The sequence below is a fragment of the Pelodiscus sinensis genome, chromosome 19 (genome assembly GCF_052426305.1).
Source record: "Pelodiscus sinensis isolate ZL-2025 chromosome 19, ASM5242630v1, whole genome shotgun sequence".
Classification (NCBI taxonomy): Eukaryota; Metazoa; Chordata; order Testudines; family Trionychidae; genus Pelodiscus; species Pelodiscus sinensis.
The window spans coordinates 7,048,268-7,073,200 of record NC_143070.1 but is presented as its reverse complement, the minus strand read 5'-3'; the positions used below and the strand labels follow the sequence as shown (position 1 = coordinate 7,073,200).

The window sequence follows — 24,933 nt, the reverse complement described above, 5'->3', positions numbered from 1 at the left end:
CACTTCTTAGAGGTATCTGTGTGTTGTCGGGTCTCTGGCTATCATGATAAGGGACCTTCTGCACTGAGTATCTTTGCACAGGCCCCTCCGAGTGATTACGATAAGAAAGAACTAGTATTTTACAGACTGTTTAATTCACACAGAAAGAAACTTCTTCTCTCATTTCAGACCAAGCAAAAATTCAGAATAAAGCATCGCTAAAATCCACCCCTCTACTCTCCCGGGCCGTTTATCTGCCCAGGAGTGTTTTACACAGGTTCAAACTAAATGCTCCAAAATGCTTAGCATAACGTTCAAAGCGCAACAGCAGCACAGGCCAGCCAGGGTGGGGGTCTCAGCTGAGAAAAGGCTCCGCAACAAAACAAACGAGCTGTGAAGCAAGGAGTGAGACCCGCGAGCAAAGGCAGCCCGCCCCAAGAGACTGGGGTCCCAGCACCAGAGACAGGCAGCTCCGTGTAGAGACCCCAACGCCACCACCCCCCGACCATACAATTCAGACACCCCGACTTCCCGCAACGAAAAGAAGTGTCTGATCTGCCCCTCCTCCACGCACCCGCACTGTCCTCTCCCGCACCCCGCCCTTCCTGCCACTTCCCCGTCTGCCCTCTCCGTCCCCGCCCGCCTCACTGACCCGCCCCGTCCTCTACCCCTTCCCAGTGCCCCTGTCTCGTCCACTCCCCCGCCCCGCTGTGTGTCCGGCCGGGCGCCGTGCTGCCCCGGGCGCCACCCCCCCACTGCCCTTGCCCCCTCCTTTCTCCCCACCCGTCCCACTGCCCCTGCCCCCTCCATTCTCCCCCTCCGCCCCTGCCCCCTCCATTCCCCACCCGCCCCACTGCCCCTGCCCCCTCCTTTCTCCCCCTCCGCCCCTGCCCCTGCCCCCTCCATTCCCCCCCCGCCCCACTGCCCTCCTTTCCCCGCCCCTGCCCCCTCCTTCTCCCCCCGCCCCATCTTCCCCTCCGTCCCACGGTTCCTCCACCCGCCACTCTGCCCGGGCGGCGCCCTCCCCGTCCCCGCCTCTAGCCCCCTTCCTTTACCCCCCCCCCCCCCCCCACTATCTCTATGCCCTCCTATTCCCGCCCCCCCGTCTCACTGCCCCCCGGCCCAGCACTCACACCAAGCGGCGCTGAGCAGCAGGAGGTGCCGAGAAACACCACCCGGCCCCCTTCCCAGGTGAGGCCCCGCCCCCAGAGCCCCATTGGATCCCGGCCCACGCCCACCCGCCCCCTGCGGCCCCGCCCCACTCCAAATGCGGTTTGAATTGCGGTTTGGTCTAGTAACTAGACTTTTGGGGCGGCCGCCTGAGAGGAGGGAGGGGAGCGGGCGCCCGGCACACAGAAGAGCCGCATTAAAGCGTGTAAAGAGCCGCATGTGGCTTGCGAGCCGCGGCTTGCCGACCACTGACCTAGGTAGCCGCTTTCTACATGACACTGGGCAGCGCCTGCAAAGGGGCTGCGATTCTCACTCACACAGAATGACATGGTGCGAAGAGAGGATCGTGCTGCGATGGGGGAAGGGAGGCAGAGAAGTGGGGAGCAAAGGAACGTGCAGCGTCTGCAAAGGGAAATTGTATCCCCCCCCAACTTCCCTCTGCTCCAGCCTTGCTCCCTTCAGCCCCACGATTCCCCCCTCCCTCTGCTCCGGCCTCGCTCCCTTCAGCCCCACGATTCCCCCCCTCTGCTCCAGCCTCGCTCCCTTCAGCCCCACGATTCCCCCCCCGCTCCAGCCTCGCTCCCTTCAGCCCCACGATTCCCCCCCCGCTCCAGCCTCGCTCCCTTCAGCCCCACGATTCCCCCCCCGCTCCAGCCTCGCTCCCTTCAGCCCCACGATCCCCCCCCCCGCTCCAGCCTCGCTCCCTTCAGCCCCACGATTCCCCCCCTCTGCTCCAGCCTCGCTCCCTTCAGCCCCACGATTCCCCCCCGGCTCCAGCCTCGCTCCCTTCAGCCCCACGATCCCCCCGCTCTGCTCCAGCCTCGCTCCCTTCAGCCCCACGATCCCCCCGCTCTGCTCCAGCCTTGCTCCCTTCAGCCCCAAGATTCCCCCCCACTTCCCTCTGCTCCAGCCTCGCTCCCTTCAGCCCCACGATTCCCCCGGCTCCAGCCTCGCTCCCTTCAGCCCCACGATCCCCCCGCTCTGCTCCAGCCTTGCTCCCTTCAGCCCCACGATCCCCCCGCTCTGCTCCAGCCTTGCTCCCTTCAGCCCCAGGATTCCCCCCCACTTCCCTCTGCTCCAGCCTCGCTCCCTTCAGCCCCACGATTCCCCCCCTCTGCTCCAGCCTCGCTCCCTTCAGCCCCACGATTCCCCCCCCGCTCCAGCCTCGCTCCCTTCAGCCCCACGATCCCCCCCGCTCCAGCCTCGCTCCCTTCAGCCCCACGATCCCCCCCGCTCCAGCCTCGCTCCCTTCAGCCCCACGATCCCCCCCGCTCCAGCCTCGCTCCCTTCAGCCCCACGATCCCCCCCGCTCCAGCCTCGCTCCCTTCAGCCCCACGATCCCCCCCCTCTGCTCCAGCCTCGCTCCCTTCAGCCCCACGATTCCCCCCCGCTCCAGCCTCGCTCCCTTCAGCCCCACGATTCCCCCCCTCTGCTCCAGCCTCGCTCCCTTCAGCCCCACGATTCCCCCCCCGCTCCAGCCTCGCTCCCTTCAGCCCCACGATCCCCCCCCGCTCCAGCCTCGCTCCCTTCAGCCCCACGATCCCCCCCGCTCCAGCCTCGCTCCCTTCAGCCCCACGATCCCCCCCGCTCCAGCCTCGCTCCCTTCAGCCCCACGATTCCCCCCCGGCTCCAGCCTCGCTCCCTTCAGCCCCACGATCCCCCCGCTCTGCTCCAGCGTTGCTCCCTTCAGCCCCACGATCCCCCCCGGCTCCAGCCTTGCTCCCTTCAGCCCCACGATTCCCCCCCACTTCCCTCTGCTCCAGCCTCGCTCCCTTCAGCCCCACGATTCCCCCCCCGCTCCAGCCTCGCTCCCTTCAGCCCCACGATCCCCCCCGCTCCAGCCTCGCTCCCTTCAGCCCCACGATTCCCCCCCCGCTCCAGCCTCGCTCCCTTCAGCCCCACGATTCCCCCCCCGCTCCAGCCTCGCTCCCTTCAGCCCCACGATTCCCCCCCCGCTCCAGCCTCGCTCCCTTCAGCCCCACGATTCCCCCCCCACTCCAGACTCGCTCCCTTCAGCCCCACGATCCCCCCCGCTCCAGCCTCGCTCCCTTCAGCCCCACGATTCCCCCCGCTCCAGCCTCGCTCCCTTCAGCCCCACGATCCCCCCCCTCTGCTCCAGCCTCGCTCCCTTCAGCCCCACGATCCCCCCCCTCTGCTCCAGCCTCGCTCCCTTCAGCCCCACGATTCCCCCCCCCCCCCCCCCCCCGCTCCAGCCTCGCTCCCTTCAGCCCCACGATTCCCCCCCTCTGCTCCAGCCTCGCTCCCTTCAGCCCCACGATTCCCCCCCCGCTCCAGCCTCGCTCCCTTCAGCCCCACGATCCCCCCCGCTCCAGCCTCGCTCCCTTCAGCCCCACGATCCCCCCCCTCTGCTCCAGCCTCGCTCCCTTCAGCCCCACGATCCCCCCCCCCGCTCCAGCCTCGCTCCCTTCAGCCCCACGATTCCCCCCCCCTCTGCTCCAGCCTCGCTCCCTTCAGCCCCACGATCCTCCCCTCTGCTCCAGCCTCGCTCCCTTCAGCCCCACGATTCCCCCCCTCTGCTCCAGCCTCGCTCCGTTCAGCCCCACGATCCCCCCCTCTGCTCCAGCCTCGCTCCCTTCAGCCCCACGATCCCCCCCTCTGCTCCAGCCTCGCTCCCTTCAGCCCCACGATCCCCCTGCTCTGCTCCAGCCTTGCTCCCTTCAGCCCCACGATTCCCCCCCACTTCCCTCTGCTCCAGCCTCGCTCCCTTCAGCCCCACGATTCCCCCCCCGCTCCAGCCTCGCTCCCTTCAGCCCCACGATCCCCCCCTCTGCTCCAGCCTCGCTCCGTTCAGCCCCACGATTCCCCCCCTCTGCTCCAGCCTCGCTCCGTTCAGCCCCACGATCCCCCCCTCTGCTCCAGCCTCGCTCCCTTCAGCCCCACGATCCCCCCCTCTGCTCCAGCCTCGCTCCCTTCAGCCCCACGATCCCCCCGCTCTGCTCCAGCCTTGCTCCCTTCAGCCCCACGATCCCCCCGCTCTGCTCCAGCCTTGCTCCCTTCAGCCCCACGATTCCCCCCCACTTCCCTCTGCTCCAGCCTCGCTCCCTTCAGCCCCACGATTCCCCCCCCGCTCCAGCCTCGCTCCCTTCAGCCCCACGATCCCCCCCCTGCTCCAGCCTCGCTCCCTTCAGCCCCACGATTCCCCCCCCACTCCAGCTCCCTCCAGCCTTGCTCCCTTCAGCCCCACGATTCCCCCCTCCAGCCTCGCTCCCTTCAGCCCCACGATCCCCCCCCTCTGCTCCAGCCTCGCTCCCTTCAGCCCCACGATCCCCCCCCTCTGCTCCAGCCTCGCTCCCTTCAGCCCCACGATTCCCCCCCCGCTCCAGCCTCGCTCCCTTCAGCCCCACGATTCCCCCCCTCTGCTCCAGCCTCGCTCCCTTCAGCCCCACGATTCCCCCCCCGCTCCAGCCTCGCTCCCTTCAGCCCCACGATCCCCCCCGCTCCAGCCTCGCTCCCTTCAGCCCCACGATCCCCCCCCCTCTGCTCCAGCCTCGCTCCCTTCAGCCCCACGATCCCCCCCCTCTGCTCCAGCCTCGCTCCCTTCAGCCCCACGATCCTCCCTCTGCTCCAGCCTCGCTCCCTTCAGCCCCACGATTCCCCCCCTCTGCTCCAGCCTCGCTCCCTTCAGCCCCACGATCCCCCCCTCTGCTCCAGCCTCGCTCCCTTCAGCCCCACGATCCCCCCCTCTGCTCCAGCCTCGCTCCCTTCAGCCCCACGATCCCCCCGCTCTGCTCCAGCCTTGCTCCCTTCAGCCCCACGATTCCCCCCCACTTCCCTCTGCTCCAGCCTCGCTCCCTTCAGCCCCACGATTCCCCCCCCGCTCCAGCCTCGCTCCCTTCAGCCCCACGATCCCCCCCTCTGCTCCAGCCTCGCTCCGTTCAGCCCCACGATTCCCCCCCTCTGCTCCAGCCTCGCTCCCTTCAGCCCCACGATCCCCCCCTCTGCTCCAGCCTCGCTCCCTTCAGCCCCACGATCCCCCCCTCTGCTCCAGCCTCGCTCCCTTCAGCCCCACGATCCCCCCGCTCTGCTCCAGCCTTGCTCCCTTCAGCCCCACGATCCCCCCGCTCTGCTCCAGCCTTGCTCCCTTCAGCCCCACGATTCCCCCCCACTTCCCTCTGCTCCAGCCTCGCTCCCTTCAGCCCCACGATTCCCCCCCTCTGCTCCAGCCTCGCTCCCTTCAGCCCCACGATCCCCCCCCCCTCCCCCCCCCTTCAGCCCCCCCCCCCTGCTCCAGCCTCGCTCCCTTCAGCCCCACGATTCCCCCCCCGCTCCAGCCTCGCTCCCTTCAGCCCCACGATCCCCCCCGCTCCAGCCTCGCTCCCTTCAGCCCCACGATCCCCCCCCGCTCCAGCCTCGCTCCCTTCAGCCCCACGATCCCCCCCGCTCCAGCCTCGCTCCCTTCAGCCCCACGATCCCCCCCCCGCTCCAGCCTCGCTCCCTTCAGCCCCACGATCCCCCCCCTCTGCTCCAGCCTCGCTCCCTTCAGCCCCACGATTCCCCCCCGCTCCAGCCTCGCTCCCTTCAGCCCCACGATTCCCCCCCTCTGCTCCAGCCTCGCTCCCTTCAGCCCCACGATTCCCCCCCCGCTCCAGCCTCGCTCCCTTCAGCCCCACGATCCCCCCCGCTCCAGCCTCGCTCCCTTCAGCCCCACGATCCCCCCCGCTCCAGCCTCGCTCCCTTCAGCCCCACGATCCCCCCCGCTCCAGCCTCGCTCCCTTCAGCCCCACGATTCCCCCCCGGCTCCAGCCTCGCTCCCTTCAGCCCCACGATCCCCCCGCTCTGCTCCAGCGTTGCTCCCTTCAGCCCCACGATCCCCCCCGGCTCCAGCCTTGCTCCCTTCAGCCCCACGATTCCCCCCCACTTCCCTCTGCTCCAGCCTCGCTCCCTTCAGCCCCACGATTCCCCCCCCGCTCCAGCCTCGCTCCCTTCAGCCCCACGATCCCCCCCCGCTCCAGCCTCGCTCCCTTCAGCCCCACGATTCCCCCCCCGCTCCAGCCTCGCTCCCTTCAGCCCCACGATTCCCCCCCCGCTCCAGCCTCGCTCCCTTCAGCCCCACGATTCCCCCCCCGCTCCAGCCTCGCTCCCTTCAGCCCCACGATTCCCCCCCCCCCCCCCCCACTCCAGACTCGCTCCCTTCAGCCCCACGATCCCCCCCCGCTCCAGCCTCGCTCCCTTCAGCCCCACGATTCCCCCCGCTCCAGCCTCGCTCCCTTCAGCCCCACGATCCCCCCCCTCTGCTCCAGCCTCGCTCCCTTCAGCCCCACGATCCCCCCCCTCTGCTCCAGCCTCGCTCCCTTCAGCCCCACGATTCCCCCCCCGCTCCAGCCTCGCTCCCTTCAGCCCCACGATTCCCCCCCTCTGCTCCAGCCTCGCTCCCTTCAGCCCCACGATTCCCCCCCCGCTCCAGCCTCGCTCCCTTCAGCCCCACGATCCCCCCCCCCGCTCCAGCCTCGCTCCCTTCAGCCCCACGATCCCCCCCCTCTGCTCCAGCCTCGCTCCCTTCAGCCCCACGATCCCCCCCCCTCTGCTCCAGCCTCGCTCCCTTCAGCCCCACGATCCCCCCCCTCTGCTCCAGCCTCGCTCCCTTCAGCCCCACGATCCTCCCCTCTGCTCCAGCCTCGCTCCCTTCAGCCCCACGATTCCCCCCCTCTGCTCCAGCCTCGCTCCGTTCAGCCCCACGATCCCCCCCTCTGCTCCAGCCTCGCTCCCTTCAGCCCCACGATCCCCCCCTCTGCTCCAGCCTCGCTCCCTTCAGCCCCACGATCCCCCTGCTCTGCTCCAGCCTTGCTCCCTTCAGCCCCACGATTCCCCCCCACTTCCCTCTGCTCCAGCCTCGCTCCCTTCAGCCCCACGATTCCCCCCCCGCTCCAGCCTCGCTCCCTTCAGCCCCACGATCCCCCCCTCTGCTCCAGCCTCGCTCCGTTCAGCCCCACGATTCCCCCCCTCTGCTCCAGCCTCGCTCCCTTCAGCCCCACGATCCCCCCCTCTGCTCCAGCCTCGCTCCCTTCAGCCCCACGATCCCCCCCTCTGCTCCAGCCTCGCTCCCTTCAGCCCCACGATCCCCCTGCTCTGCTCCAGCCTTGCTCCCTTCAGCCCCACGATCCCCCCGCTCTGCTCCAGCCTTGCTCCCTTCAGCCCCACGATTCCCCCCCACTTCCCTCTGCTCCAGCCTCGCTCCCTTCAGCCCCACGATTCCCCCCCCGCTCCAGCCTCGCTCCCTTCAGCCCCACGATCCCCCCGCTCTGCTCCAGCCTCGCTCCCTTCAGCCCCACGATTCCCCCCCCACTCCAGACTCGCTCCCTTCAGCCCCACGATCCCCCCCGCTCCAGCCTCGCTCCCTTCAGCCCCACGATTCCCCCCGCTCCAGCCTCGCTCCCTTCAGCCCCACGATCCCCCCCCTCTGCTCCAGCCTCGCTCCCTTCAGCCCCACGATCCCCCCCCTCTGCTCCAGCCTCGCTCCCTTCAGCCCCACGATTCCCCCCCCGCTCCAGCCTCGCTCCCTTCAGCCCCACGATTCCCCCCCTCTGCTCCAGCCTCGCTCCGTTCAGCCCCACGATTCCCCCCCCGCTCCAGCCTCGCTCCCTTCAGCCCCACGATCCCCCCCCGCTCCAGCCTCGCTCCCTTCAGCCCCACGATCCCCCCCCCTCTGCTCCAGCCTCGCTCCCTTCAGCCCCACGATCCCCCCCCCTCTGCTCCAGCCTCGCTCCCTTCAGCCCCACGATCCTCCCCTCTGCTCCAGCCTCGCTCCCTTCAGCCCCACGATTCCCCCCCTCTGCTCCAGCCTCGCTCCGTTCAGCCCCACGATCCCCCCCTCTGCTCCAGCCTCGCTCCCTTCAGCCCCACGATCCCCCCCTCTGCTCCAGCCTCGCTCCCTTCAGCCCCACGATCCCCCTGCTCTGCTCCAGCCTTGCTCCCTTCAGCCCCACGATTCCCCCCCACTTCCCTCTGCTCCAGCCTCGCTCCCTTCAGCCCCACGATTCCCCCCCCGCTCCAGCCTCGCTCCCTTCAGCCCCACGATCCCCCCCTCTGCTCCAGCCTCGCTCCGTTCAGCCCCACGATTCCCCCCCTCTGCTCCAGCCTCGCTCCGTTCAGCCCCACGATCCCCCCCTCTGCTCCAGCCTCGCTCCCTTCAGCCCCACGATCCCCCCCTCTGCTCCAGCCTCGCTCCCTTCAGCCCCACGATCCCCCTGCTCTGCTCCAGCCTTGCTCCCTTCAGCCCCACGATCCCCCCGCTCTGCTCCAGCCTTGCTCCCTTCAGCCCCACGATTCCCCCCCACTTCCCTCTGCTCCAGCCTCGCTCCCTTCAGCCCCACGATTCCCCCCCCGCTCCAGCCTCGCTCCCTTCAGCCCCACGATCCCCCCCTCTGCTCCAGCCTCGCTCCCTTCAGCCCCACGATCCCCCCCCCCTGCTCCAGCCTCGGTCCCTTCAGCCCCACGATCCCCCCCCCCTGCTCCAGCCTCGCTCCCTTCAGCCCCACGATCCCCCCCCTCTGCTCCAGCCTCGCTCCCTTCAGCCCCACGATTCCTCCCCTCCCCCGCAGCCTGATCCCCTCCAGCGCCCAATCCGCCCGCAGTGCAACCCGCCTCGCCCGCCGCATCCTCCCTCGCCCCCTGCTGCCCGCAGATCCCTGTGCCCTCGGCCTCTCACCTCCTGCCCCGGCTGTAGCCACACGAGCAGCTGGTCTCACAGTTCGCTTCTTAGTGCGCACTGCGCAGGCGTCCCCGAGCCGGACATGCGCAGTAGCCGCGGCGGAGGCTGCTGCCCTCACTCTGCGTGCCGGCGTAGGCGGGCAGGGGCCGGAACGCAGTTGGTTAACCGGGGGGCGCGTGCCAAGGGGCTGGTCTCAGCCGGACGCGGGGCACGTGCTGTGGAACGCTGGCTGCAGCTGGCCCCGCACGCTGCCTTCCCTGGGCAGGGGAGATGGCTGCGCTTCTGGCGTGGGCCCCCTGCTCCCCGGTAGCCGCTCCCGGGGCGGTGCCCCCAGCTGGGCCAGCTCCTGCCTGGCCCAGCCCCTTACCCAGGACGGGCAGCAATTGGGGGCAGGTAAGAGACACCCCCTCTCCCTTCCCCTCCCCGCCTATTCCCCTCCACACACCCGAGGAGCGGGCCCCGGGCTGCAGGAGGAGGAAACGGTGCAGGAGGGTGCGGGCAGGAGGCGGATGCAAGGGGCTGGGGGATTATAGGGCTGGAATGGAGGAGGTGATGGGGGAGGGTCATAGGGAAGAGAGACTGTGGGAACCAGATCAGCCTGGCTGAGGGAACGGGGCGGGGACACAAGGCAACGCCCCTCCCCTATGGGGTGAGGGAGAGTTAGGGGCTGCCCCACCCAGCAGCCAGTGGGGAATTTTCTCCCCCCCCCCCCCCGGAAACTGGTTGGACATGCCTGACAGTTCTGGGGGGGGGGGGCCCTCAAGGCTCAGAAGCTTGGGGGATGTGTTGCCCTTGGGTCTAGTGTTGGGGATCCCCCAAAGTGGCTCCTTTGATGCTGCTCTTTCCTAACATTTTTCTTAGAGACTCTGCCCTTGGGGTCTGTGTGTGTGTGTGGGGGGGGGGAGTTAAAAGGGCCACGTGTTTCAGTGCAGGTGCGAGGGGTCAGGTCTGGGCTGTAACAAACTGACTGAGGCTTTTCCCAGCCTGACAGAACCCAGTGTCTGTCTGCGGGGAGAGAGTCTGAAGTGGGAGGGGTTGCGGTTTTACATGGATTCAAGTGGCCCCTTTTGTAACCTTCTCCCTTGCCCTGACAGGCTGAGGAATCACGTCCACGTTTTGCTCCAGATCGGCCCAGAAGACAAGGCAGGGTAATGGCTGTGATGAAGCCAGCTCAGGTAGGGGATTTTCAGGGAGCTGCAAGGGGTGGGACTTACTGTAGAGGGGAGGGGCAGGAAACACACCTGGAGGGAGGGCGAGGTGACAGGGTGTGATAAACCTTCAGGAACACATTCAATCAGAGGCTGATTTTCTGAACAGGCCCATTGGCTGGGAGAAGAGGGTGATGTTGCCCCATTTCTGACCCAGGGAAGGGAAAACTACCTAGGCTCCCAGGGCCGGAGTCTGACTCCACCGGCCAGAGGCTGCTGTGAAATGTAAATATATCAGGTTGGGTCTGGGCACCACTGAGAGGGTCTTTTCAGGGCAAATTGCTCAAAACCAGGGCTACTGACAGCCAGGGCCAGCTTTAGGCACCAGCAAATCAAACACGTGCTTGGGGCGGCACATTTCCAGGTAAGCAGCTGCCCCGCCCCACCCTGCCCCACTCCGCTGATTTTAAAGGGCCGTGGGAGCTTGGCTCTGGCTGCGTGTCCCAGGGAGTTGGCTGTGGAGCACTGTGTGCCTACGCTTCGCCCTGCCCCGTCGGCTCCAGTCCTGACGCAGCCCTAGCCCCCGTCACCAGCGAGAGACCGCTCCCTGCCAGCTGCCCAGCTCGCTGAGCCCGCCCCATGCCCCTCTGGCTCCACACCGCCTGTTCCCTGTGCCTTCCCTGCACCCCACACCCTGCTGCCCTGCACCCCAGTCACCCTGTTTCCTGGCTCTCTGGCTCTGTACCACCCTTGCACCCTGCTCCCCCTGATCCCTGTGCCTCTCTGGGTCTGTGCCCCCCATTCCCCTCACTGCCCCTGGACCCCGATCTCTCTGTCCCTCTCATTCCCCGTGCCTGCCCTGCACCCCAGTCCCCCTGCTCTCCCTGTTCTCTGGCTCTGCGCCATCCTTGCACCCCGCACCCTGCTTCCCCTGATTCCTGTGCCCCTCTGGGTCTGTGCCCCACACTGCCCCTGGACCCTGATCCCTCTGCCCCTCCCATTCCCCGCATCCCATTCCTTGTGCCTCCGCTGCACCCCGCTCCCCCCATTCCATGCATCCTTCTGCTCTGCGCCGCCCATTCCCTGCACCACCCCTGCACCCTGGTCCCCGCGCCCCTCTAGCTCTGCGTACCCTCTGCACCCTGCAGCTCCTTTTCCCTGTGCCCGTCTGGGTCTGTGCCCCCCATTCCCTTCACTGCCCCTGGACCCCAATCTCTCTGCCCCTCTCATTCCCTGCATCCCATTCCCTGTGCCTCCCCTGCACCCCACAACCTGCTCCCCCCAATCCCTGTGTCCCTCTGGCTCTGTGCCTCCTTTTCCCCGCACCACCCCTGTACGCCCCACACTGTTCACTGCACTCCTCTGGCTCTGCACAACCCAGCACCCCAGTTTCCCTGCTTCCCCCAGTCTCCATGCCCCTCTGGCTCTGTGCTGTCCCTGCACTCTGCTCCTCCTGTGAGTCTGGAGTGAGGGGTCCTTGTCTATAGGGAGGGGCTGGACAGGGCAGGGAAAAAGCTGTTGTAACCCAGCAGCGAGTTAAAGGGGAGGGGGAGTTTCCTTGAAGTGCCTTTGCCTTTATGGAAAAAAAATAATTAAAATATTTGCTATTTATAGGGCTAAAATGCCAGGATGAAAACAAAAAACAAAGAAACAAACAAAAAACCACTGCAAAGTGCAAACGTGTAAAAGCCAACAAAAAAAGGAGGGGGGAATTTTTTTGCTTGGGGCAGCAAAAAACCTAGAGCCAGCCCTGCTTGCAGCCCATGACCGGAGTCCTTTCCTACATAGGCAACACACCCATCACACAGCACGTCAGCTGCCAATGTGGCCAGCAAAAAGCCTCACAAGCAAAACCCCACCGACACCCCAGCTTTCTCTGTGCCAGAAGCAGACTCAGACCTTGCACAGGTGAGAGGTTAGAATACCCAATCTCACCAACTCTGAACAGATCCTCCCAGTCCCAAAGGACCAGTCATGGTCCCAGAGCAATTTATGCCTCAGACCTTACGCACAAGAGCATGGTAGGCCAAATCTAAAGCAGTGTTTCCCAATTGGTGCTCCGAGGAACCCTGGGGGGGAGGAGGATAGGTGGAGAGAGGAAGGGAGCAAGTGATCCACAAAGAGCCAGCACTCCCCTGTCCCCTCTTAAAGAGACAGAGCAGGAATCACAGCGACGGGGGTGTGTTTTTTTTCTCGACGAAATGTGGCGGGGGCCTTTTTTTAAAGGCAACCCTAGGGGTTCCATGGCCAAATAAAATTGGGAAGCACTGATCTATAGGTTTATTAATAAAAGAAAGAAAAGGTTGAGAGTGACATTGTTAAAGAGATAGAAACGTAGCCGTGTTAGTCTGGTGTAGCTGAAACAAAAAACAGGACTATGTAGCACTTTAAAGACTAACAAGATGGTTTATTAGATGATGAGCTTTCGTGGGCCTTTGATCTGAGGAAGTGGGTTTGGCCCACGAAAGCTCATCTAATAAACCATCTTGTTAGTCTTTAAAGTGCTACACGGTCCTGTATATTGTTAAAGAGAATACGTTACATACATCAATCCCCAAGTGCTTGATGCAGACTCTTAGCAGTGATGTTACAAACTGTCAGCTCAAAAGTCTCTGGTGTACATCCTGTGTCAGGACGGGTCAGCAAATCCTTCCCGGCTCTCTGTCCCTAGCAGGGATGGAATCAGGAGCAGGATTGAAGACAAGATGGAGATGGCCTCATGGTGTTATATTCCTGGGGCCTCCCAAACTGGAGCTGGTCACACGATTAAGTGACCTGTCTGTCTGTCTCTCTCGTGCAAGTAGTCATGACAGACAGGCTGGTTTGCAGGTTTCCAGATGCATTCCTCAGGTGTGTGTTGGCCACTCTGAGAGCCATTGTCTATGAAGCACTGCTAGTTAGCACAGCCATTCACTGAACAATCATCCCTCATAATAGACAGTCCTGGCCCATTGCTCCCTCCTAGGCAGAGAACATTCAAAATACAAGAAGAGAGCCCATATTCATCACTTCACATGCAAAAATCACACACATATATGAGTAGCAGACATAGAATCAGGAGAGCATAAGCTTTCATTTGACACCTCACAAGGCCCACTTTGTCTAGAACGTGGAGCAAACACCCATTAGTGGGTGCAGCAGTGACCTGGCTGCTCACATTATATTCCAGTGATGTGACAAAGCTGTCAGGATTCCTGTCCCTGCCCCCAGCTCAGCGCTCTGCTTCCCGGAGCAGCCTGTGCCTGTCAGGCATGTGAGGAATGAGCTACGGCTGTAATAGCATAGTCAATTAACTGATTAACCAATGAGCAAAAGCTTATGGGTTAATGCTATAGATATGCTGACCATCTGTCCTGGATTTTCGGGGACGGTCCCAATTTTTAATCTCCCATGCTGGCATTGAAATGTCCCCAAAAGTCCCAAGATTCCAAAGGTAGCTAGAAGCAGCGGCAGACTGCTGTTCCCCTTCCCCTCCCTCAGCTGGGAAAATAGGAGTCGGGGAAACTTCCTGCAGATTTCCCTGCTGCTCCAGAATCTGCCAATAGGAGCAGCGGGAGGCTATGCCTCTTGGGTGTGTGCAAAAGCAAGTAATTTGCAGGAGTGGGGGGTGCCAGGAACTGGCACTTTGCTCAGCTGGGCTGTGTGTGTGTGGGGGGGGGGCACTGGGAACCGGCACTTGGCTTAGCTGGGCGGGGGGACGGCTCACAGGGAACCTCACGTGGCTCAGCAGAGCTGCAGGGGAGGAGGGTCACTGGGAACGGGCGCTCGGCTCAGCTGGGCTGCAGGGGAGTGGGGTGCAGGGAGCCAATGCTGGGCTGGAGGAAGTGGGGGTACCAGGAAGTGTAGTGGGGGGATGGCAACAGGGGGCCTGAAGTGGCCTGGTCTGGAGAAAAATCCTCAACCGGGATCAGTCAGGTCCTGAGGGTGATGGACCAGGGAAGTGCAGTCTCTACCCCCGCCTGCTCTTGCAACCTCCCTCCTGGCCAGACACCCTATCCCCGATCTGCTCCTGCACCCTTCCTCCTGGCCAGACACCATACCCCCACCCTGGTCTGGCATCCACTGTTGCTCCTGCACCCTCCCTCCTGGCCACACACTGCTCCCTCCCTTGCTTCTGCTCCCTTCACCTGGCCAGACACCTTACTCCCAGCCTGCTTCTGCACCCTACCTGCCACCCAGACCTCACAACCTTTCCGCCTTTTGTCCCCCATCTCCTTCCCCGATCCTGCACCCCCATCCCTATCCCATTCACTGGCAGCCCTGTCCTGCACACTGAATGTTATGCTTAAATGAAGCACAGAAGATCTTTTATAGGGGAAAAGGCAGTACACTGCATTTATTGAGAACACAACAGTTGCATATGCTTTTCAGTCACTCACTCACACACACAGTCCTGCCAGACAATGTTATAGTTACCAGTCCAGAGTCTGTATTAATCTAGGGTGTGTCTAGACTACAGGGAGTTTTCTAAACAAGTGGCCTTTTTTCAAAAAATCTTTACCTGCATCTAGACTGCTGCCGTGTTCTTTTGAAAGTAAATTGAAAGAATGCGGCAGTTTTTTCGACCACGGGAAACCTAGCTTTATGAGTAATAACGCCTTTTTTTTTTAATGTGCTCTTTTGAAAAAGGCGTTACGTAATGCAAACTGTGCTTTTTCGAAAGAGAGCATCCAGACTGCCTGGGTGCTCTCTTTCGGAAAAGCGGCTTGCTTTTTCAAAAGTACTGGCTGTAGTCCAGATGCTCTTTTTCGAAAAAGGCTTGCAGTCTAGACGTAGCTGTAGCGGCCAGCTAGATTGAACACAGAAGGAGAGCAGGGCCTTTTGTCGGTCACAATCTGATGCTCATCCGGAGTTGGTGGCAAGATGACAAAGTTCCATAGCAAAGCATCCTGCTTTTATAATCCTTTTCTCTGTTGAAGTCTATGGATTCCGCTGTGTCAGTCTGTGACCGGCATGTTATCTTGTTGATGTCAATCATTCCCAGAACATTTCCAAAGCTCATCCTGTAATCAATTGTCTTTTAGGGGTACTTGCTTCACTTTAAAGCCGTCAGTCTGCCAACCCGATCACTCTTTGGCCCTGCTGGTGGTAACTGATGGTTGGTAACTGATGGTTCTTCTGATGCCAATCAGTCTGTTTTCACCCACGCTCTCCCCTCCTTCTTTGGCCATCTGGTCCTGAGAAATAACCTTCGCACCTTTATCTCGACACATACATACTACTTCCATACATAAACAATCTTTTACAAGGCCTGTGGAAGAAATGCATAACATTAGTATCTCATATTGGGCAAAACAAGAGGCATTGTAAATCAAACAATTAAAACTTCAGCCTTCAACATCCGTCTAGTCTCATTAACATAGACATGATACCAAAACTCTATTTCCTTACTTACTAAACTCACTAAATTTTAAAACAAAAGGGCTTAGTTTAAATGTGATATGTTACCTTACATTGCTACATTATTAAACCTAAAAATACAAATATAAAAAGGATAAAACTTTCAATCCTAACATGAGCCCTTCATTTTTGTCCCTATCCTAGAACCTAAGGGGGTCCATAAAATCCACCAAAAAAGTAAATCTGACCTGTGGGAAGACCTGAACCTCAGTGCTCCCTTGCTTCTTGCTTGTGTGGTCCCCAACCGATTTTTTTCTGTGGGTCAGTGATCCCCAACCCAAAAAAGGTTGCCCACCACCGCCATAAATAAAAAAAAACAGTGAAACATTTTGTGTTGGAAAGTAAAATAAATATTTTGCTTTATTTAAAATGAAATTTGATAAACTAATATGAGAAAGCTAAAACGCTTAATCTGTTTAATAATTTAAATTAAACTGTTCTCCCCAGATGCAGCACTAGCAAAATGGCTCGGGTGTAAGTATGTAATTAATGATAAGTTTTGCAGAAACTGGTGGTCCACAAAAAGGTTTATATTGAGCCAGTTGGTCCAGGGGTAAAAAAGTTTAAGAACTACTGAAATAGAGGCACTCCTAGCCTCTCCTCCGGAGAGACTGCTGCAGGCTTGTCATGTGGTTCGATTTATTTTACATCCAAGTGAAACCAGGACACGCCAGGGGTACTTAACCCTTTCTTATTTATTGCAGGCTTTAAGAAGTTAATATAGTTGTTTGTTTTACAAGCCTTAAGAACAATTACTATTCAATTTAAACCTTAAATATTATCAATTCTAAAGCAATGAATACCACGCAAAGCTATGCAAAAGGAATTACTAAAAGATCTACTATATACAATAATAAACTTCACCCATACGCTACCTACAGTGCCAGGCAGGAGGTCGTGGTTCTGTTTCTTCCCACGCATTGGAACGCCACACACTGGGCCGCTGGTGTGAAGCGCCTTATTACTTCTAGTTACATTGAATAGGACGTGTGGGGCAATCCTGCCCATTCCCTACCACCAATTGTTCTTACTAAGCCCAATTTATAGCAAAGCGAGAGTTGGTTGTTCTAATAATATATACCAATTGATTACATCTTGGATGCATCCAGACTGGCAAGATTTTGTGCAAAAGCAAGTGCTTTTGCGCAAAATCTTGCCGCCTGTCTACACTGGCCGCGAGTATTTGTGCAAGAACACTGACTTGGTACTGCACAAAATCAGTGGTTCTTGCACAAATATTCTGATGCTCCCGCTCAGGGATAAGCCCTCTTGCGCAAGTATTCTTGCGCAAGAGGGCCAGTGTAGACAGCCAAGTTAATTTCTTGCGCAAGAGAGCATCTACACTGGCACTGATGCTTTTGTGCAAAAGCACGTGCCAGTATAGACGCTCTTTTGCACAAATACTTTTAACAGAAAAACTTTTCCGTTACAAGTATTTGCGCAAAATCATGCCGGTCTAGACGCAGCCATTGTGTAGGATACGTAAAATGCCCAATGCCCCTGTTTGTGGTACATCGTGCTGCTCAGGATGTTGCTGCTATGTGCGTAGTTGACAGTTTTATGACTGCATTTATACTTTTTGCTTATCAGAAACAAGTACCAGTACAAGGTCGCTTGTCCTGTGTTTTCTTGACGTGGTCTCGTGTACCATGCTTCATCTGCATTGTTATGCAAAACATTTCCTGACTTTTGGGCTCTGCCTGCAAGCTTTGTCGCACCATACTTGAAACAGGCCAAAAATCCACACTTTGGACAAGGCAGAGTAGTCCAGGCTCCCCTCCAAGGCTCCCTGCTGCTCCAGAGGAGCCCACAGAGAGATCAGGTCTGTTACTACAGAGGTGAAATCACCACATCACTCCTGTGTGGATGATGGAGTCTTTGAGTCTTCTTCATCTAAGCAGTTGATGATTTAAACCACGTGTTAAAACGCCACGTGAAAACACTTGGCATGTCCACAGAGAGGCAGGATGTATCGTGCCTCTCCAGAGAGGATTGTCGTGACTTGTGTGTCTGGAGGAACAAGCCCTTTGTGAGCTCTGTGAAGAGGTGAGGTGTTTTGCCTTCCATTTTCAAGGGATTTGTTCTTCTGTCTTTGGGCTGCATGTTGCCTAGATTTGAATGGAGTTAGCTATGACACCACATTTCTAAGTTATCCTGACACACAAAGTGAAACCTGTGTTAAAGACCCCACGTTAGCGAAAGCACTGCTGTCAGAAGAAGTCAATTCAAAGTCTTGCCAATTTTCTTCAAGGATTGCCTCTACCATGCAGTGGGGTTTTGACTGACTGGACTGATTTTTGAAGGGTGACTAAATGTTAACTGGATCTTCTTGGATAATGTCAACAGATTGCTTTGAGCCCACTCCTCGCTTAAAATTTAAATTGCATCAGACCCTTCGTACACAGCTTGGGAAGTGGTCTCATTTGGCAATTATTATTAGGTATTATTTATATAATATAGGCATTGCCGTTGTGGTATTGACGTATACATTTCTCAGTAGCTTTACATATAAAATAGCCCAGCCCCCAATTGATCTCCATCGGAAATGTACCTTTCAAGCAGTGGTGGTGAGGATTAGTGACATGGTCTTCTCCATCCTGTTATTGCCGTGGTTAGTTCATTATTGTCATTCTGGCTTGTGGAAACAGAGGATACTTGATAGTTTTGCAGTAACTTCAAAAAAGGCAGTTGTAGTACATCTCATTAGGGATGTAAATTCCCATTCGTCGGTTAAGCGGTTAATGTTAGGTCACACTGGGGCTGCTGCCAGCTCCCAGCCCCCCTCCGGAACAGCCCCTGTCCACAGCAACCCCTGTCTGCAGTGGGGCTGGAGCAGCTCCCTGTCCGCAGCAGGTGCAGAGCTGCCCTAACCCCCCTCTGATTATTAGTTAATTGGAACTGGTAAGCATCATTCGTTAAGAGGCCTAAGGAAGTTGTCCCATGAAATTGTGGGATAGTTCTGGATGATTCCCAGGCCTTAAATCAAATGGAGCTGCATCTACACTGCAAAGTAATAGGTCTCGGATCTGGGTTCTCATCTTGAATCAAGATGAGAACTAGGGTCCCTAGTGCTGCAGTGTCATGGGACCCTAGGTCTGGGGCCTGGATTAATGCAATTGCAGTATAGTTGCATGGGGGGCTTCTATAGTGCCCAGATCCATCCCTATTGGTAGAGGATGATGGGAGGAGTTCTTAGAGGGGTCACATGTCACCCTTTACTTCAGGGCATGTGTCCATCTTGACCCTAGAAGTACTACCCCCAGGGGTGAGACTTCCTGTGGCAGGTGGGACCTAAGGGGTCAAGGGTGTGGCTAGTGGTGTCAGGGGGCATGACTAATGTGTCCCTATTTTTGGTTCAGAAAATATGGTCACTGTAGCTATAAACTACATCTCTTCCTCCCCCTGGCAGTAAATTTTTTAGCAAGCTAGCCAGCAGCTCAGCTCTGGGCTGGCTCTCACTGGGTCCTGGACCTACCCCGCTATGGCTCTGTATTTAAAGTGTATTAGGAGGTAGGCAGGCAGGCAGCCCAGCTTAGTTCTGGCTCGTTTCAAGTCTGGGAGCTCAGACCCACCCGCCCAGACAGGGGCTGCTGCCACCCTGTGTTGCTGTATCAGAGGCAGCAATACAGGGCGACAGGCAGCTGGTCCACGAGGGGAGTTGGTTTTTAAACTGGCTCCCCTCAAGCACCAGCTCCTGCCTGGTACCCCATGCTGATAGGCCACGCACCCCCTGATACAAAGGCACATATTCACTCTGCTGATACCATTATTGGACCTAACCAAGTGAGTTATAAGATCAAGAACACATATTCCTGTGCATCCAGAAATATAATTTATGCCATCATGTGCCGAAAGTGTCCATCTGCTTTGTACATTGGACAAACGTCTCAGACACTTCGCCAAAGGATCAATGCCCACAAAACAGATATTAGACAGGATCACAAAGAAAAAACAGTTTCTTGCCATTTCAACCAGAAAGGACACTGTCTCAACGACTTAATTACCTGCATCCTGCTTCAGAAGCCTTTTAAATCTGCACTTGAAAGGGAATCCTCTGAACTGTCATTCATGCTAAAATTCGACACTCTACGCGGGGGTCTCAACAAAGACTCTAGCTATCTTACCCATTACAAAGATAGCTTCCCCAATTATCACCTCTAATACCATTAGCTCACAGACATTTCCCCTCCCCGCATCCCCCTTCTGTTCTGAAATTTGATTTGTCCTTTTCATATGTGTTCATTTTTTTAAATTGTATCCTTTGGTATCTATGGTTGTGACTATTTTCTTCCACTATTTGATCTGAGGAAGTGGGTCTGGCCCACGAAAGCTCATCACCTAATAAACCATCTTGTTAGTCTTTAAAGTGCTACATAGTCCTGTATTTTGTTTGAGTAACTGATAGGAATTCATGAGGTTACTCAACTATTCATTTAACATCTCTCGAATGAGCAACCTTCTCCCCTCTCTGTCTGCTGGGGGCACAAACAGCTCTCCCCTTCTCCTACCCCCTGCAGCCTACTGGCTACCCTAAGTGGGATTCTGCTTCTCCAGGCTTCCTCTCCCACGAGCAGGGTCATGGCTGGGGCAGCAGGGGCTGAGCGGGGGACTCTTGTTGTTGCAGATGCGGGTGACCTTCGAGGAGGTGGCTGTGTATTTCACCGCGGGGCAGGGGGCGCTGCTGGGCCCCACTCAGAGAGCCCTCTACAGGGACGTCATGCAGGAGAACTACGAGATTCTGGCATCGCTGGGTAAGGGAGTTCTAGCCCCTTGGTTATAAGACACCGGGGGGGTCTGCGTATCTGACTCTGGTCCAGTTTTCCCTGGTGAGCTGAGTTAAGGGAGAAGGGTCACAGCTCCCACAGCTCCAGAGTGAGAGACACTTTCATCACCATCCCCTTCCATTGGGGCAGAGGAGTCAGAAACCCAATGGACATGCTCAGTCACTCCCATTTCTGCAGTTTCCTCAGGGCCAGGAGCAGGGTATGACCCTGCCTGTGTTGTTTCTCCTCCGTGCACCATTCACCTGCTGTCCCTGGGGAGGGCTCTGGGTTCTGCTGGTTTGGAAATAGGGAGGAGTTTAACACCTGAGCTAAGTGTGTGGGAGGATGTCACCGAGTAGGGGGAACCACTCGGCCCTGCACGCCCCATCCACAGGCAGACTTGCCTCTCAGCCAACAGGGAGAGCAGATGGTTTTATTGGTTTACAGGGACACAGCATAGAACAGACTTGTTAGCACAGGAACTAGGAGCAGCCAGTACAACCCATCTTGGAGAGAGGGGGGCCCACAGCCAAGGGCCCTTGACCCCCTCCCTTCACTCCAAGCCACCTGAGAGTGCCTGAGCCCCCACCTAGCAGTCTGGCCCCCGAGTCCCTCCTCTGCCTTTTATTCTCCTTCCCAGGTAAAAGATGCCCCCTGGCTGCACCCCTTCCTGGACTCAGGCTACAAAGAGCATGGGCCATTGTGTACATGCTGTGGCTAGGGTAGCTTCCCCCATCTAGATATTGGTGCAGTGCCCAGGGAAACTGAGGCACACACACGGGGTTACAGCAGGGCAGTAGAACTCACATGCAACATGGCAGAGCGAAAACAATCCCCACTTGGTCACACATGTGCCCCAATAACTTGTAGTGAGGGTGTGACAGAGCAGATATCTGCTCCTAAGGGGTCTGAGTTAGCACAGTCTCACGTAGAATCCCATTGAATTCAGGGAATGTTCCGTGTGACAAACGTTCTCCCAAGACTCCATGTGCCCTGATTTTACCCCCCGTGCAGAACTCCCCATTTCCAAACCTGAGCTGATTGCCCGGCTGGAACGCAGAGAAGAGCCGTGGGTCCCGGATCTCCAGGCTGATGAGGGAGGGGAGAGCCCGAGAGTTACCTGCACAGGTGAGGAACGAGGAAAACTGAGACAGAAACATCTGGCAAGTGGAGGGAAAACGTGGGACTCCCCCAATGTGCGGTGAGTGAGAGCCCTCGGTTCTGCCCCATCTCACCCAGACCATGGCTGTCATCAGCAGGTGTCGTAGCTTCAAGGCAAATATCAGCCAGGACTTCCCACCCATCCTGTTCGCTGGTGGGAATTTCCTCCCTGACTTTGCTTCCCTGGGAGTGTTTGGGTGGGATGTAGAGGCAGGATCCAATGTTCTTTCCCTTCCACAGTGTTCCCTGGAAGCTGGGCATTTGTGCGGCTGCTCAGGAGAAGTTCAAAGGCAGCCCAGCTGATTAGCAGAGTGCCCACAGCCAGGGTTTGTGTTTTCATTGGTGGTGCACATCTGCATGTGCCTCAGTGCGCACAAAATTATTCCACACCTAGATGGAAAAGATTAGAGGGGAAATTTCCCTTCCCCCCCAATAGTCACCCTGTTTTGTTTTCTCCTTTTCTGGTCCCTTTTCTGACATTTCTCCCCTGACACATTCAGTGACTTTTGCCTGGATACTGTCTCTCCCAGCAGGTGACAGGACAGGGAGTGAGAACAAGGAGGAATATCAGGAGCAGGAAGGTCCTGGGAAAGTGGAGCTGCAGAAGACATTCCTGAGAAGAGCTGAAGGGAGTTTTCCCCAGGGCTTGGAACAGGGAAGTGCCTGGGGAGATCGACGCAGGTCAGAGAGGCAGAAGACACCAGATGAATTAATTCCAAGTGGTAGAGGATTGAAGGATGCCAAGGAAAGCACAGTCCAGCAGACACGTCCCGATGAAGAGAAACCCTACACATGCCTTGACAGTGGAGAAAGTTTCGGGAGGGAGCCAAGTCGTATTGTAGACCAGAGACTGCGCAGGGGCCAGAGATACTATAAATGCCTGGAGTGTGGGAAAAATTTCAGCCACCCCTTACACCTTATTAAGCATCAGAGAATCCACACAGGTGACACACCATTTAAATGCAACTGTGGGAAAAGTTTCATTGACAGAACAGGACTTACTAGACATCAGGCAATCCACACAGGAGAGAAACCCCACAAGTGCTTGGACTGCGGGAAAAGCTTCATTCAGAAGTCATGCCTTATTACACACCACCGAGCACACACAGGAGAGAGACCTTTTAAATGTTTTGAGTGTGGGAAAAATTTCAGTCATCACTCATCCCTTATTAAGCACCAGAGAATCCACACAGGTGACAAACCGTTTAAATGCCTCGACTGTGGGAAAAGTTTCATTGACAGAACAGGACTTACTAGACATCAAGCAACCCACACAGGAGAGAAACCCCACAAGTGCTTGGACTGTGGGAAAAGCTTCATTGACAAGTCACAGCTTATTCTACATCAGAGAGTGCACACAGGAGAGAGACCTTATAAATGCCTTGAATGTGGGAAAAGTTTTATACACAGTTCAGCTCTTATTCAACATAAGAGAATCCACACAGGTGAAAGACCCTATAAATGCCTTGAGTGTGGGAAAGATTTCATTTGTCAATCATATCTTACTAAGCATCAGAAAAGACACGAAGTTGACAAACTGTATAAATGTCTCGAATGTGGGAAAAGTTATGCTGACAGAACAAAATTTACTAATCATAGGAGAATCCACACAGGGGAGAGACCACATCAATGTTTAGAGTGTGGGAAAGGCTTTATTCGGAAGTCAGAGCTTATTAGACACTGGAGAGTACACACAGGAGAGAGACCTTTTAAATGCCTGGAGTGTGGGAAGAGCTTTATTGAGAAGTCACAACTTACTCTACACCAGAGAGTGCACACAGGAGAGAGACCTTATAAATGTCTTGAGTGTGGGAAAAGCTTCATTGAGAAGTCACAACTTACTCTACACCAGAGAGTGCACACAGGAGAGAGACCTTATAAATGCCTTGAGTGTGGGAAAGATTTCAGTCAGCGCTCACCCCTTATTAAGCATCAGAGAGGCCACGCAGGTGACAAGCCATATAAATGCCTCAACTGTGGGAAAAGTTTTATTGAGCGCTCAAGGCTTACCACACATCAGAGGACTCACACAGGGGAAAGACCCTATAAATGCCTTACGTGTGGGAAAAGCTTCACTCAGAAGCCACACCTTCTTCTGCACCATAGGGTGCACACAGGAGAGAGACCTTATAAATGCCTTGAGTGTGGGAAAGATTTTATTGGTCCATCACATCTTATTAAGCATCAGAAAACACACAAAGATGAAAAACTATATAAATGTCTCAAATGTGGGGAAAGTTTTCTCGACAGAACAAAACTTACTAGTCATGGGAGAATCCACAACGAGGAGAGACCACATAAATGTTTACACTGTGCAAAAGCCTTCAATCAGAAGTCACAGCTTATTAGACATTGGACAACTCACACAGAGGAAAGGCTGCATAAATGTGTTGACTGTGGGAAAAGCTTCAGTAAGAGTTCGTCACTTGCCAATCATGGGAGAATTCACAAGCGTGAAAAACACTAGAAACAGCCTGACTGCAGGAAAAGATTCAATTTGACTTCACACAACAGCGAGACCTTGAATGTGAGAGAAGCTTCTTGTGCTGCTCCTGGAGTATCAGGCACCTGCAAATCCACACAGGGAAGAAACCTCGGAGCTGTTCTTTGTGTGGAAAATGCTCCAAGTGCAGCTCACACCATGTGGGACATCAGAGACTCCCCTTACAGTGGGGAAAATCTCTCAGGGCCCTGATTAGGGCTGGCCAGGGTGATAAGCCCATCCCCTCATTCCCACACCCAGCCGGGGCACTTGGCTCCCAGGGACCCAGATGCCCATAGTTGGGGTGAGGACCTAGCAGCAGCTGGTTAGTGACCCTTTGGCTCTGCCTGGTCTGTAACCTCCCCAGCAGAGGAGGAGATGCCCCTCCCCCCCCCCCACACCTCCTCCCTCTGGCTGCAGCACTTCAAGCAAAACCCATTGTTTTAGGTAAAAGATAATTATATTTATTAACTACAGAAAGGTAGATTTTCAGTGGCTATAAGCTTTCACCACTTCCCTTCACAAATGTTATGGAGGGTACAAAATGTGGAAGGAGCTTTAAACCATGTTCAGCCCTTATTACACACAGGAGAATCCACACGGGAAAGCAGCCTTATACATGCCCAGAGTGTGGGAAAAGTTTCAGTTGGAAATCAACCTTCTATACACATCAGAGAACCCACCCCATACATGCTTGGCCTGTGAGCGCACTCAAGCCTTATTCAGCATGGGAGAATCCACACAGGGGAGAAGCCTCACAAATGCTCGGATTAGTTCCCCAAACATGGGAGAATCCACACAGGAGAGAGGCTTCATGAATTCCCTGAGTGTGGGAAAAGCTTCAGGACATGCTCAATGCTAACCAAACATGAGACTCCCCACAATGGGAGTCTAAGAACAGCCTAAGTGCAGGAAAAGGTTTGATTTGACGTCACACATCAGTGACCCGCACAACAGCGAGACCTTGAATGTGAGGGAAGCTTCATGTGCTGCTCCTGGAGTATCAGGCGCCTGCAAATCCACACAGGGACGAAACCTCGGAGCTGTTGTCAGTATGAAAAATGTCCCCCGCCATGTGGGACTCCCCTCACAGTGGGGAAAATCTCTCAGGGCCCTGACTAGGGCTGGCCAGGGTGATAAGCCCACCCCTTCATTCCCACA

General features: G+C 57.1%; 2 protein-coding genes across 5 annotated transcripts in view; one reads left to right on the top strand and one right to left on the bottom strand.

Annotated features, from left to right (window-relative positions):
* The window catches only part of LOC102457845 (uncharacterized), a 19,176-nt gene extending 10,199 nt beyond the window's left edge, over nucleotides 1-8,977 (bottom strand). Inside the window, exon 1 of the mRNA XM_075916718.2 lies at nucleotides 8,816-8,977. The gene's annotated coding sequence lies outside the window, so the exon portion shown is untranslated. The remainder of the gene's footprint in view (nucleotides 1-8,815) is intronic.
* LOC102458097 (uncharacterized) lies at nucleotides 8,943-24,933 on the top strand. Of its 4 annotated transcripts, none has more exons than XM_075918064.2 (5): nucleotides 8,943-9,211; nucleotides 9,913-9,993; nucleotides 19,991-20,117; nucleotides 21,144-21,257; nucleotides 21,824-24,933. In XM_075918064.2, the coding sequence occupies exons 1-5, from the start codon at nucleotides 9,089-9,091 to the stop codon at nucleotides 23,755-23,757; spliced, it is 2,379 nt and encodes a 792-aa protein (XP_075774179.2). In that variant the 5' UTR covers nucleotides 8,943-9,088; the 3' UTR covers nucleotides 23,758-24,933. The 4 variants fall into 4 exon arrangements, with proteins under 4 accessions (XP_075774179.2, XP_075774178.2, XP_075774181.2 ...); XM_075918063.2 differs by having other exon boundaries at nucleotides 21,821-24,933; XM_075918066.2 differs by lacking the exons at nucleotides 8,943-9,211; nucleotides 9,913-9,993; nucleotides 19,991-20,117 and having other exon boundaries at nucleotides 21,196-21,330.